The sequence below is a fragment of the Hemitrygon akajei genome, chromosome 22, assembly GCF_048418815.1.
Source record: "Hemitrygon akajei chromosome 22, sHemAka1.3, whole genome shotgun sequence".
In the NCBI taxonomy this organism is placed as follows: Eukaryota; Metazoa; Chordata; class Chondrichthyes; order Myliobatiformes; family Dasyatidae; genus Hemitrygon; species Hemitrygon akajei.
Window position 1 is genome coordinate 10,379,330 of NC_133145.1, and position 14,895 is coordinate 10,394,224.

The 14,895-nt window shown below is 49.0% G+C and overlaps 1 protein-coding gene across 1 annotated transcript in view; it reads right to left on the reverse strand.

Moving 5' to 3' along the window:
* The window catches only part of mif4gdb (MIF4G domain containing b), a 169,692-nt gene that overhangs the window by 7,991 nt on the left and 146,806 nt on the right, over window positions 1-14,895 (reverse strand). Inside the window, exon 5 of the mRNA XM_073026682.1 lies at window positions 5,612-5,704. Within this exon, the coding sequence (XP_072882783.1) occupies window positions 5,612-5,704 (93 nt within the window). The remainder of the gene's footprint in view (window positions 1-5,611; window positions 5,705-14,895) is intronic.

The following is a 14,895-nucleotide window of genomic DNA, read 5'->3' on the forward strand; positions in this document are numbered from 1 at the left end:
TCTCCTTGCTTCTATATTCTATTCCCCTTGAAATAAATGCCAACATTGTATTTGCCTTCTTTACCAGACACAACCTGTGAATTAACCTTCTGAGTCTTCCACAAGTCCCTTTGCACCTTTGATGTTTTCATTTTCTCCCCATTTAGATGATAGTCTGCACTATTGTACCTTTTACAAAAATGTATTATCATACATTTCCCAACACTGTATTCCATCTGCCACCTTTTTGCCAATTCTTCCAACCTGCTCAATCACATTGCTTCCTCAGCATTACCTACCCCTCCACCTATCTTCGTATCATCTGCAAACTTTGCCACAAAGTCATCAATTCCACTATCTAAATCATCGACAAACAATGTGAAAAGTAGCTGTCTCAATACCGAGTGGTGTTCCGAGCGACACTGGCAGCCAACCAGTAAAAGTCCCCTTTATTCACACTCACTTCCGCTGCCTGTTAGCCATTTCTCTATCCATTCTAGTATCTTCCCTGTAAAACCAAAGGATCGTATCTTGTTAAGCAGCCTCATGTGTGGTGCCATATCAAATGCCTTCTGAAAATCCAAATAAATGACATCCACTGCCTCTCTTTCGTCCATCCTGCTGGTTATTTCCTCAAAGAACTCCAACAGATTTGTCAGGCAAGATTTCTCTTTACTCAAACCATACTGACTTTGACTTACTTTATCATTAGTCTCCAAGAACCCTGAAACCTCATCCTTAATAATGGATTCCCACTTTCCCAACCACTGAGGTTAGGCTAACTGGCCTGTAATTTCCTTCCTTTTGTCTTCCTCCCTTCTTAAAGAGCGGAGTGACAGTTGCAATTTCCAGTCCTCTGGGACCATGCCAGAATCAAGAGATTCTTGAAAGATCATGACCAACGCATCCGTTACCGCTTCAGCTACCTCTCTCCGGTAGAGAGAAATAGTAGATGGGAAATAGTCCATCTGCTCCAGGTGACTTATCCACCCTTAGAACTTTGAGTTAGCCTAGCATTTTTTCCCTTTGTAATAGCAATGGCGCTCACTCCTGCTCCCTGACACTCCCGGAGGTCTGGCATACAGCTAGTCTCTTCCACAGTAAACACTGAAGCAAAGTTCATCTGCCATTCCTTCGTCCCCTGATCCTGATGCAGGGTCTCGGCCTCACACGCCAAATGTACATTCCTCTCCATAGAAGCGACTTAACCTGAGTTCCAACAGTATTTCGTGTCTGTTGCTAAGAAATAGAGGGCAGGAGTGAAGAGACGGGAGAGAGGCAGGGAGCGGGAGAGCGGGTTGGGGGGGAAATAGAGACAGAGACAGAAGGAGAGGGTGAGAGAGGCAGGCACACAGACAGAGCGAGAGAGACAGGGAGGTTGAGAGAGACAGTAAGACAGAAAGCTGGGGAGGGGCGGGGTGTAAGGGGCAAGAGGATTGTCTCCCGTTCTGATCACTCCCTGGTTCAGTCAGAGGATCGTCTCCCGTTCTGATCACTCCCTGGTTCAGTCAGAGGATTGTTTCCCATTCTGATCACTCCCTGGTTCAGTCAGAGGATTGTCTCCCATTCTGATCACTCCCTGTTACAGTCAGAGGACCGTCTCCCGTTCTGATCACTCCCTGGTTCAGTCAGAGGATCGTCTCCCGTTCTGATCACTCCCTGGTTCAGTCAGAGGACCGTCTCCCGTTCTGATCACTCCCTGGTTCAGTCAGAGGATCGTCTCCCGTTCTGATCACTCCCTGGTTCAGTCAGAGGATTGTCTCCCGTTCTGATCACTCACTGGTTCAGTCAGAGGATTGTCTCCTGTTCTGATCACTCCCTGGTTCAGTCAGAGGACCGTCTCCCGTTCTGATCACTCCCTGGTTCAGTCAGAGGACCGTCTCCCGTTCTGATCACTCCCTGGTTCAGTCAGAGGATTGTCTCCCGTTCTGATCACTCACTGGTTCAGTCAGAGGATTGTCTCCTGTTCTGATCACTCCCTGGTTCAGTCAGAGGACCGTCTCCCGTTCTGATCACTCCCTGGTTCAGTCAGAGGATCGTCTCCCGTTCTGATCACTCCCTGGTTCAGTCAGAGGACCGTCTCCCGTTCTGATCACTCCCTGGTTCAGTCAGAGGACTGTCTCCAGTTCTGATCACTCCCTGGTTCAGTCAGAGGACCGTCTCCCGTTCTGATCACTCCCTGGTTCAGTCAGAGGACCGTCTCCCGTTCTGATCACTCCCTGGTTCAGTCAGAGGACCGTCTCCCGTTCTGATCACTCCCTGGTTCAGTCAGAGGACCGTCTCCCGTTCTGATCACTCCCTGGTTCAGTCAGAGGACCGTCTCCAGTTCTGATCACTCCCTGGTTCAGTCAGAGGACCGTCTCCCGTTCTGATCACTCCCTGGTTCAGTCAGAGGACCGTCACCCGTTCTGATCACTCCCTGGTTCAGTCAGAGGACCGTCTCCCGTTCTGATCACTCCCTGGTTCAGTCAGAGGACCGTCTCCCGTTCTGATCACTCCCTGGTTCAGTCAGAGGACCGTCTCCCGTTCTGATCACTCCCTGGTTCAGTCAGAGGACCGTCTCCCGTTCTGATCACTCCCTGGTTCAGTCAGAGGACCGTCTCCCGTTCTGATCACTCCCTGGTTCAGTCAGAGGACCGTCTCCCGTTCTGATCACTCCCTGGTTCAGTCAGAGGATCGTCTCCCGTTCTGATCACTCCCTGGTTCAGTCAGAGGACTGTCTCCCGTTCAGATCACTCCCTGGTTCAGTCAGAGGATCGTCTCCCGTTCTGATCACTCCCTGGTTCAGTCAGAGGACCGTCTCCCGTTCTGATCACTCCCTGGTTCAGTCAGAGGACCGTCTCCCGTTCTGATCACTCCCTGGTTCAGTCAGAGGACCGTCTCCCGTTCTGATCACTCCCTGGTTCAGTCAGAGGACCGTCTCCCGTTCTGATCACTCCCTGGTTCAGTCAGAGGACCGTCTCCCGTTCTGATCACTCCCTGGTTCAGTCAGAGGACCGTCTCCCGTTCTGATCACTCCCTGGTTCAGTCAGAGGACCGTCTCCCGTTCTGATCACTCCCTGGTTCAGTCAGAGGACCGTCTCCCGTTCTGATCACTCCCTGGTTCAGTCAGAGGATCGTCTCCCGTTCTGATCACTCCCTGGTTCAGTCAGAGGACCGTCTCCCGTTCTGATCACTCCCTGGTTCAGTCAGAGGATTCTCTCCCGTTCTGATCACTCCCTGGTTCAGTCAGAGGATCGTCTCCCGTTCTGATCACTCCCTGGTTCAGTCAGAGGACCGTCTCCCGTTCTGATCACTCCCTGGTTCAGTCAGAGGACCGTCTCCCGTTCTGATCACTCCCTGGTTCAGTCAGAGGATTGTCTCCTGTTCTGATCACACCCTGGTTCAGTCAGAGGATCGTCTCCCGTTCTGATCACTCCCTGGTTCAGTCAGAGGATCGTCTCCCGTTCTGATCACTCCCTGGTTCAGTCAGAGGACCGTCTCCCGTTCTGATCACTCCCTGGTTCAGTCAGAGGACCGTCTCCCGTTCTGATCACTCCCTGGTTCAGTCAGAGGATTGTCTCCTGTTCTGATCACACCCTGGTTCAGTCAGAGGATCGTCTCCCGTTCTGATCACTCCCTGGTTCAGTCAGAGGATCGTCTCCCGTTCTGATCACTCCCTGGTTCAGTCAGAGGATCGTCTCCCGTTCTGATCACTCCCTGGTTCAGTCAGAGGATCGTCTCCCGTTCTGATCACTCCCTGGTTCAGTCAGAGGATCGTCTCCCGTTCTGATCACTCCCTGGTTCAGTCAGAGGATCGTCTCCCGTTCTGATCACTCCCTGGTTCAGTCAGAGGATCGTCTCCCGTTCTGATCACTCCCTGGTTCAGTCAGAGGATTGTCTCCCGTTCTGATCACTCCCTGTTACAGTCAGAGGACCGTCTCCCGTTCTGATCACTCCCTGGTTCAGTCAGAGGACCGTCTCCCGTTCTGATCACTCCCTGGTTCAGTCAGAGGACCGTCTCCCGTTCTGATCACTCCCTGGTTCAGTCAGAGGACCGTCTCCCGTTCTGATCACTCCCTGGTTCAGTCAGAGGACCGTCTCCCGTTCTGATCACTCCCTGGTTCAGTCAGAGGACCGTCTCCCGTTCTGATCACTCCCTGGTTCAGTCAGAGGACCGTCTCCCGTTCTGATCACTCCCTGGTTCAGTCAGAGGACTGTCTCCCGTTCTGATCACTCCCTGGTTCAGTCAGAGGACCGTCTCCCGTTCTGATCACTCCCTGGTTCAGTCAGAGGATCGTCTCCCGTTCTGATCACTCCCTGGTTCAGTCAGAGGACCGTCTCCCGTTCTGATCACTCCCTGGTTCAGTCAGAGGACCGTCTCCCGTTCTGATCACTCCCTGGTTCAGTCAGAGGATTGTCTCCTGTTCTGATCACTCCCTGGTTCAGTCAGAGGATTGTCTCCCATTCTGATCACTCCCTGGTTCAGTCAGAGGATTGTCTCCCATTCTGATCACTCCCTGTTACAGTCAGATGACCGTCTCCCGTTCTGATCACTCCCTGGTTCAGTCAGAGGACCGTCTCCCGTTCTTATCACTCCCTGGTTCAGTCAGAGGATCGTCTCCCATTCTGATCACTCCCTGGTTCAGTCAGAGGACCGTCTCCCGTTCTGATCACTCCCTGGTTCAGTCAGAGGATTGTTTCCCGTTCTGATCACTCCCTGGTTCAGTCAGAGGATTGTCTCCCGTTCTGATCACTCCCTGGTTCAGTCAGAGGACCGTCTCCCATTCTGATCACTCCCTGGTTCAGTCAGAGGACCGTCTCCCGTTCTGATCACTCCCTGGTTCAGTCAGAGGATTGTCTCCCATTCTGATCACTCCCTGAGTGGCCACAGTGCAGCATGTTCTATCACTTGTAGTTTCATTTAAACATGGATCTAATTTTCATGTCTGAAAGTGGTGGTGTCTACCACATGGACATGAGTTGCAGAGTCTTGGTAAATTTAAGTGGCAGCACATGAAGTGAGGAAGTAAAATTAAAATTATTAAGAAGGCAAGGACACTCCCTGGTTCTTTAGCTTCTTTAACAATCAGAGGATTGTCTCCCGCTCTGGGCACTCCACTTAGAGAAAGCTGTGAAGGAATTACAGCAGGCCGAGAAGTGACTTTGCGATGCGTTATGTGGATTCTAGATGAGCTGCTGAGACTATTCTTGGAACAGCAGATGATGTGACGGGTTTGTGAACCAGATAATTCATAGAGGGTAAATCTGGAAAAAAACTGTTCACATTGGTGGAGTGATCAAGTTTGAAGGAACATCAAATGAAGATGATTGGCAGGGAACAAAAATGAATTGCACAAGGATCAAGTTCACACAGTGAGTGGTTAGGGCTTGGAACGTACATCAGAGAGAATACTGGAAGCAAATTCAATGTAGTGTTCAGTAGAGAGCTACTGGAAAGCAGGAGTGTGCAGTACTGTGAGGAGAGCACAGTACAATGGGACCAAGCTGGACTGCTCACACAGAAACTCAGTCCCCTCTATGAGAGGGAACAGTGGACAACCTACCTACAGTCTGACAGTGAGAGGGGAATTGCAAAGAGGGAATGGGCTCAGATAACAACAGCTGGCAGGGGGCCAATCTCCTTCCTCACCTCTTCTTCATTCTGCAGAGCATCAGGCTGGGCAAGGCGCATAAGGCAGTCGTACACTGGGTTAACCAGCGCCATCATGGGCATATTATTCACCTGAAACACAAAGCAGCAGTGAGACCTCAGCGGCAGGCAGGCCCCGCCCATCTCTGCTCCCAACACACGGGGACCCAGACGACCAGCACACAGCGAGAGTCCCAGCATTCCTCAGTGGCAGGCAGGCCCCGCCCATCTCTGGTGACTGAGCAGCGTTGATGGCAGGGCTCCGGATGCAATGTGGAACGTCCTCATCCTCCCTCACTCCAGAACCAGCTGTGCTAGAGCTGAAGGCAGGCAGCAGGGGACCCACACGACCAGCACACAGCGAGAGTCCCAGCATTCCTCAGCGGGGAGCAGCAGCAACAGATCTCCGAGGAGGGTCCTACCAACAACCCCCAATGGAACCATGGAGATCAGAGAAACACCAAGCTGACCGAACTGCACAGCTGACATCCCAGACAAGTCACAGGGTCTGGAACACAAGCAGGGTGTCTCATCACAGTAACTGTGTCTGTTACTCTGCATTCTTTAAATCAAAGCAATGCAGAGAGGCACATCATTACCGCCGGGACAGGGGCAGCATCACAAACAGTGGGGCACTCACTCCGAGATCTGTAGTAATGGGGAGTGAAATCTGCAGTCAATAGGGATGACAGAGACAGTGCCGTAACCAAGGGCCCCAGGGTGAGGACCAGAGAGGTTGGGGGGGGGGGGAAATTGGGGTGCAGAGAAGGGAAGGTGCATTGCAACTGAATTTTTTATAATCATCTTTTGGGGTAACACAGCACACAGCTGAGCATCTGACACTGAGAGAGATAACAGTGGCCATAATGCGAGACGAGCTCTGCAGTGATTACGTGCGACTGGGATCAGGCAGAGTACTAAACCTCATGACATTACGGAATGGATTTGCTGTCATTACCAGAAGCTCAATCCAGACTACACGTGCCAGGGAGAGCACTATTAAACGAAGATCTTACACTGAGGGCAGGGGTAACTGAGTGAGGACTGGTGCTGGGAATAATGATCCAAAATCTGGTCGCAATAGGACCCAGTGATCCACTCTGCCCCTGTCAACAGACAGCACAGTAAACAAGGTACCGAGGCTAGAGGGCTCTGACAGGGGACTCCACACCAGGGGAGACCTGCTCCAAAGTTTCTTGTCCAGTCCAGGTCAAGTTCATTGTCATTTAACTACATACCATAGAACCATAGAACACTACAGCACAGTACAGACCCTTCAGCCCTCCAAGTTGTGCCGACCCATATAATTCTTAAAAAAAGTACTAAACCCACACTACCCCATAACCCTCCATTTTTCTTTCATTCATGTGCCTGTCCAAGAGGCTCTTAAATACCCCTAATGTTTCAGCCTCCATCACCATCCCTGGCAAGTCATTCCAGGCACTCACAACCCTCTGTGTAAAAAACTTACCCCTGATGTCTCCCCTAAACTTCCCTCCCTTAATTTTGTACATATGCCCTCTGGTGTTTGCTATTGGTGCCCTGGGAAACAGGTACTGACTATCCACCCTATCTATGCCCCTCATAATCTTGTAGACCTCTATCAAGTCCCCTCTCATTTTTCTATACTCCAAAGAGAAAAGTCCCAGCTCTGCTAACCTTGCTTCATATGTCTTGATCTCCAAACCAGGCAACATCCCGGTAAATCTCCTCTCCACTCTCTCCATAGCTTCCACATCCTTCCTATAATGAGGTGACCAGAACTGAACACAATACTCTAAGTGCAGTCTCACCAGATTTATATAGGTAATGTTTATATCCATATAATGTACCGTACATAGAAACAAGACAGTGTTTATTTGAAACAAGGTGTAAACCACAGTAATATGCCTAACTTATGAAGATAAAGATAAAATGAACAGATAAATCATGCACAAATAACAAACTAAAGTGCATTAATATTGAACACTGGAAAGTACAGAACAGATTAACCAGTGACACTGCGAATATGATGCAGCAGGGAGTTCAGAAGTCTGATGGCCTGGGGGAAGAAACTGTTCCCCATCCTGACTGTTCTTGTTTTAAACATAGAAACTTAGAAAACCTACAGTACGATACAGGCCCTTCAGCCCACAAAGTTGTGCCAAACATGTCCCTACCTTAGAAATTACCTAGGGTTACCCATAGCCCTCTATTTTTCTAAGCTCAATGTACCTATCCAAAAGACCCTATCATATCTGCCTCCACCACCGTTGCCCATTCCATGCCCTCACCACTCTCTGAGTAAAAAACTTACCCCTGACGTCTCCTCTGTACCTCACCTTAAACCTGTGTCCTCCTGTGGCAACCATTTCAGCCCTGGGAAAAAGCCTCTGACTATCCGCAGGATCAATGCCTCTTATCATCTTGTACACCTCTATCAGGTCACCTCTCATCCTCCGTCGCTCCAAGGCTGAGTTCACTCAACCTATTCTCCTATCAATGTCCCGCTGTAACCTCTGACAGCCCTCCACACTATCCACAACACCTCCAACCTTTGTGTCATCAGCAAACTTACTAACCCATCCCTCCACTTCCTCATCCAGGTCATTTATAAAAATCATGAAGAGTAAGGGTCCCAGAACAGATCCCTGAGGCACTCCAATGGTGACCGACCTCCATGCAGAATATGACCTGTCTACAACCACTCTTTGCCTTCTTGTTGGCAAGCCAGTTCTGGATCCACAAAGCAAGGTCCTCTTGGATCCCATGCCTCCTTACTTTCTCAATAAGCCTTACATGGGGTACCTTATCAAATGCCTTGCTGAAATCCATATACACTACATCTACTGCTCTTCCTTCATCAATGGGTTTAGTCACATCCTCAAAATATTCACTCAGGTTCATAAGGCACGACCTGCCCTTGACAAAGCCATGCTGACTATTCCTAATCATATTATACCTCTCCAAATGTTCATAAATCCTGCCTCTCAGGATCTTTTCCATCAAATTACCAACTACTGAGGTAAGACTCACTGGTCTATAATTTCCTGGGCTATCTCTACTCCCTTTCTTGAATAAAGGAACAACATCTGCAACCCTCCAATCCTCTGGATCCACTGAGGATGCAAAGATCATCGCCAGAGGCTCAGCAATCTCCTCCCTCACCTCCCACAGCAGCCTGGGGTACATCTCATCCAGTCCTGGCAACTTAACCAACTTGATGCTTTCCAAAAGCTCCAGCACATCCTCTTTCTTAATATCTACATGCTCAAGCTTTTCAGTCTGCTGCAAGACATCACTACAATCACCAAGATCCTTTTCCATAGTGAATACTGAAGTATTGATTAAGTACCTCTGCTATTTCCTCCAGTTCCATACACACTTTCTCACTGTCACACTTGATAAGTCTTATTCTTTCACGTCTTATCCTCTTGTTCTTCACATACTTGTAGAATGCCTTGGAGTTTTCCTTAATCCTGCCCACCAAGGCCTTCTCATGGCCCCTACTGGCTCTCCTAATTTCCTTCTTAAACTCCTTCCTGTTAGCCTTATAATGTCCTAGATCTCCAACATTACCTACTCTCTGAACCTTTTGTAAGCTTTTCTTTTCTTCTTGACTAGGTTTATTAGAGCCTTTGTACACCACGGTTCCTGTACGCTACCATAACTTTCCTGTCTCTGGAGAATACCTGAGGAGGAAGGTAAAGCTGCACAAGCGCGGGTGATGTCAGCGGCGAGCGCGGGCTTTAAAAAGCGGCCCACTTTCAGGAGCAGGCAGCGTCGGTGCAGGCTGCGGAGCGGGAGTAAGGAGTACTCGTGATCGACATACGGCTGGAGATCGGAGGATCAGCCGTTGTAGGTAGGCCGAGACCCTCGGACCTACCTGGAGAGTACCTGAGGAGGAAGGTAAAGCTGCGCAAGTGTGGGTGACGTCAGCGGTGAGCGCGGGCTTTAAAAAGCGACCCACTTTCAGGAGCAGGCAGCGTCGGTGCGGGCAGCGGAGTGCACAGGAGCAGAGTGCTGGGCTTTGGCTCAGCGGGCTTCGGCGCAAGAGGACTTCAGCAAGAAGCCTGTTTTTCATTTATTCTGACTAATCTGGGATCAGGTAATGGGGGAGACAGTTAGAGCAGTGGTGTGCTCCGTATGCAGTATGTGGGAGGTCAGGGTCAACACAGTTGTCCCTGATGACCACACCTGCAAAAGGTGCATCCAGCTGCAGCTCCTATCAGACCGAGTTAGGGAATTGGAGCAGGAGCTGGATGAACTACGGATCATTCGGGAGGCAGAGGCAGAGATAGAGAAGAGTTATCGGGAGGCAGTCACACTGAAAAGACAGGAGGTAGGCAAATGGGTGACAGTCAAGAGAGGCAGGGGGAGCAGACAGAGAGAGAAGAGCACCCCTGTGGCTGTTCCCATCAAAAATAAGTATACCGTTTTGGATACTGTTGGTGGGGATGACCTACCAGGAACAAGCTGCAGTGGTCCTGTCTCTGGCACCGAGGTTGGACCCTTGACTAGGAAGGGGAGGAGGGAAGAGAAGAGAGCGGTATTGATAGGGGATTCTATAGTCAGGGGGGCGGATAGGAGATTTTGTGGGGAAGATCGGGAGTCTCGGATGGTATGTTGCTTCCCTGGTGCCGGGGTCCGAGACATCTCAGATCGGGTGCAGGTTATTCTCGAGAGGGAGGGCAAGAATCCAGATGTTGTGGTCCATGTAGGGACCAATGACGTGGGTAGGATGAGTGAGGGGGTCCTGCGTAGAGAGTTCAGGGAGTTAGGTGCAAAGCTGAAGAGCATGACCTCCAGGGTAACAATCTCAGGATTGCTACCTGTGCCACGTGCGAGTGAGGCAAGGAACAGAAGGATTATACAGGTTAATACGTGGCTGAGAGGATGGTGCAGGAGGGAGGGCTTCAGGTTTGTAGATAATTGGGCTCTGTCCAGGGAAGGTGGGATCTGTTCCGAAGGGACGGTTTACACCTGAACTGGAGCGGTACTAACATTCTTGCAGGGAAGTTTGCTGGTGCTTCTTGGGGGGGATTAAACTAAATTTGCAGGGGGCAGGGATCCAGAATGTGAGAGAGGATAGCGAGAGGAAGAATAAAGGACAGGTGGGGACTACACGGTTCCGGAATATTAAGTGTGTAGTAGAGGAAGGTGAGGCGGAACAAGTTAAATGTGTTGAAAGAATAAGTAAATTTAGGAAGGACAACAAAATTCTAGGGGCATATAGCCCGATGGGAGTTCAGGGAGCTGGGTTAAGCACAATGGGCAGCAATTCAAACAGAGAGAGGAGAAATGGGCTAAAAATTCTATATCTGAATGCACGAAGTGTCAGAAATAAGGCAGATGAGCTTGAAGCCCAGGTGCGAATGGGTAACTATGATGTTGTTGGGATAACAGAGACATGGCTGCAGGAAGATCAGACCTGGGAAATGAATGTACAAGGGTATACATGCTATCGTAGGGACAGAAATGTGGGCAGAGGGGGTGGGGTGGCCCTGTTGGTGAGGAATGAGATTCAGTCCTTTGCAAGGGGGGACATAGGGTCAGGAGAAGTAGAGTCTGTGTGGATAGAACTGAGGAACAGTAAGGGCAAAAGGACCCTAATGGGTGTTGTCTACAGGCCACCAAACAGTAGCATGGATATTGGGTGCAAGTTGAATAGGGAGTTAACACTGGCATGTGGCAAAGGTAATGTCACAGTAGTTATGGGGGATTTCAACATGCAGGTGAACTGGGAGAATCAGGTTGGTGCTGGACCACAGGATAGGGAGTTTGTAGAGTGCCTACGGGATGCATTCTTGGAACAGCTTGTACGAGAGCTGACCAGGGACAAGACTATTCTGGATTTAGTGTTATGTAATGAACAGGATTTGATAAGCTATCTCACAGTAAAGGAGCCATTAGGAGGTAGTGATCACAATATGATAAGCTTTTATCTGCAATTTGAGAAGGATAAGGGCAGCTCGGAGGTGTCAGTGTTGCAGATGAACAGGGGAAACTATGGAGCCATGAGGGAGGAGCTGGCCAAAGTTGACTGGACAGATAGCCTAGCAGAAAAGACAGTGGAACAGCAATGGCAGGTATTCTTGGGAATAATGCACAAGGTGCAAAATCAGTTCATCCCCCAGAGAAGGAAGGATTCAAAGGGGGGAAAGGGGCCACAGTGGTTGAGAAAGGAAGTCAGAGATTGCATAGCATTAAAAAAAAGGAAATATGACAGAGCTAAGGTGAGTGGGAGGACAGATGATTGGGAAGTTTTTAAGGAACAACAGAACTTAACTAAAAAGACAATACGGGGAGAAAAAATGAGGTACGAATGCAAGCTAGCCAGGAATATAAAGGAAGATAGCAAAAGCTTTTTGAGGTATGTGAAGAGAAAGAAGATAGTTAAGAACAATGTTGGGCCCTTGAAGAATGAATTGGGTGAAATTGTTATGGGAAACAGAGAAATGGCAAAAGAATTTAATGAGTACTTTAGATCTGTTTTCACTAAGGAAGACACAAGCAATCTCCCAGATGTATGGATGGGCCAAGGACATAGGGTAACAGAGGAAATGAAACAGATTGACATTCGGAAGGAAACGGTGATGAGAAGACTGATGGGACTGAAGGCTGACAAATCCCCAGGTCCAGATGGTCTGCACCCTAGGGTACTAAAGGAGGTGGCCCTGGAAATTGCGGATGCATTGGTAATCATTTTCCAATGTTCCTTAGATTCAGGATCAGTCCCTGAGGATTGGAGAATGGCTAATGTTATCCCACTTTTTAAGAAAGGAGGGAGGGAGAAAACAGAGAACTATCGACCTGTCAGCCTGACATCGGTGGTGGGAAAGATGCTAGAGTCCATTATTAAGGATGAAATAGTGGCATATCTAGATAGCAGTGATAGGATTGGGCCGAGCCAGCATGGATTTACCAAGGGTAAATCATGCTTGACTAATTTGTTGGAGTTTTTCGAGGATGTAACCAGGAAGTTAGACGGGGGAGATCCAGTGGATGTAGTGTACCTCGATTTTCAGAAGGCATTTGATAAGGTCCCACATAGGAGATTGGTGGGTAAAATCAAAGCTCAGGGCATCGGGGGGAAGGCATTGACATGGATAGAAAACTGGTTGGCAGATAGAAAGCAAAGGGTAGCGGTGAATGGGTGTTTCTTGGAATGGCAGGTGGTGACTAGTGGGGTGCCACAGGGCTCGGTATTGGGACCACAGCTGTTTACCATTTACATTAACGATTTGGATGAAGGCTTAGAAAATAACATCAGCAAATTTGCTGATGATACTAAGCTGGGTGGCAGTGTGACATGTGATGAGGATGTCAGGAGAATTCAGGGTGACTTGGATAGGCTGGGTGAGTGGGCAGATACTTGGCAGATGGCGGTTAATGTGAATAAGTGTGAGGTTATCCACTTTGGGGGTAAGAACAGGAAGGCAGATTATTATCTGAACGGTGTAGAGTTGGGTAAGGAAGAAATACAAAGAGATCTAGGAGTCCTTGTTCATCAGTCACTGAAGGTGAATGAGCAAGTGCAGCAGGCAGTGAAGAAGGCTAATGGAATATTGGCCTTTATTACAAAGGGAATTGATTACAAGAGCAAGGAAATCCTCTTGCATTTGTACAGAGCCCTGGTGAGACCACACCTGGAGTACTGTGTACAGTTTTGGTCTCCAGGGTTAAGGAAGGACATCCTGGCTGTAGAGGAAGTGCAGCGTAGATTCACGAGGTTAATTCCTGGGGTGTCTGGACTGTCTTACACAGAGAGGTTAGAGAGACTGGGCTTGTACACGCTGGAATTAAGGAGATTGAGAGGGGATCTGATTGAAACATATAAGATTATTAAGGGATCGGACAAGATAGAGGCAGGAAATATGTTCCAGATGCTGGGAGAGTCCAGTACCAGAGGGCATGGTTTGAGAATAAGGGGTAGGTAATTTAGGACAGAGTTAAGGAAAAACTTCTTCTCCCAGAGAGTTGTGGGGGTCTGGAATGCACTGCCTCGGAAGGTAGTGGAGGCCAATTCTCTGGATGCTTTCAAGAAGGAGCTAGATAGGTATCTTATGGATAGGGGAATCAAGGGATATGGGGACAAGGCAGGAACCGGGTATTGATAGTAATTGATCAGCCATGATCTCAAAATGGCGGTGCAGGCTCGAAGGGCCGAATGGTCTACTTCTGCACCTATTGTCTATTGTCTATTGGAACATACCTATGCAGAACTCCACACAAACATCCCCTGAACATTTGCCACATTTTTATGAGTCCTAGTCTCCTGCCTGACGGTAGGAAGTCAAAGGGGATGCTGGATGGATGGGTGGGATCCTTAATAATACTAAGGATCCTGCGTACACAGCACTTGTGATAAATGTCCCTGATGGATGGTAGGAGAGCCCGCTGGTCCTCTCAACTGTTCTCACTGTCCTTTTTAGGGACTTCTGGTCTGATGCTCGACTGCTCCCAAACCAGATGGAGATGCAACTTGTCAGGACGCTCTCAAAGGTGCTCCTGTAAAATGCAAATAAGATGCTGAGGGGTGGGGGGACCCATGCTTGGCTCAATCTTCTTAAGAAGTGGAGGTGCCTTCTTGTTCAGGGAGGTAATATTGAAGGATCTGTGACGTGAACTCCCAGGAACCTGGTGGACTTAACTCTCTCTATGCAGAAGCCATGTATTCACAGAGGGGGATAGTTTGTCCGCACCTTCCTGAAGTCCACAATGATTTCCTTGATATTCTCCATGTTCAAGGGTAGGTTGTTTTTCTCACACCAATCCACCAGTTGCTCCACTTCCTGCCTACACTCTCTCTTGTCATCATTCTTGATAAGGCCAACCACTGTTGTTTCATCTGCACACTTGATGACACGGTTTGAGCTGGATCCCTCTACCCAGCCCCTCTCACCACACGGCAGGACAAATCCAAACCGGGAAATTACTGCGTGCTTGAACTACCCTCAGTCAGCACCACAGTTGTGGAAGGTGTTGTCAAGTGACAGTAAGCTGCTCAGCTCTCAGCTCAACTCTCCCGGACTTGCTTTGAAGAGCTGGAGTCTGGAGGAAGATGAGAGTGATCAAGGCAACACGTGAATGAGCGTGGCTTTGAAACATTCTGTCAAAAGCAGTCACAGTCATGACAGGAAAACCATCCCGCTGGCTCTGGTCTCATTCACACTAAGGGGATGACTGTGCAGGACATTTCCTGCAATTCATTGTTTAGTTATTAGTGCTCTACAATTCTGCTTTGTATAGCATTAGCTGGATGTTTAGTTAGTTTTAATAAACTTCTAGAAAAGGTCTGGGTT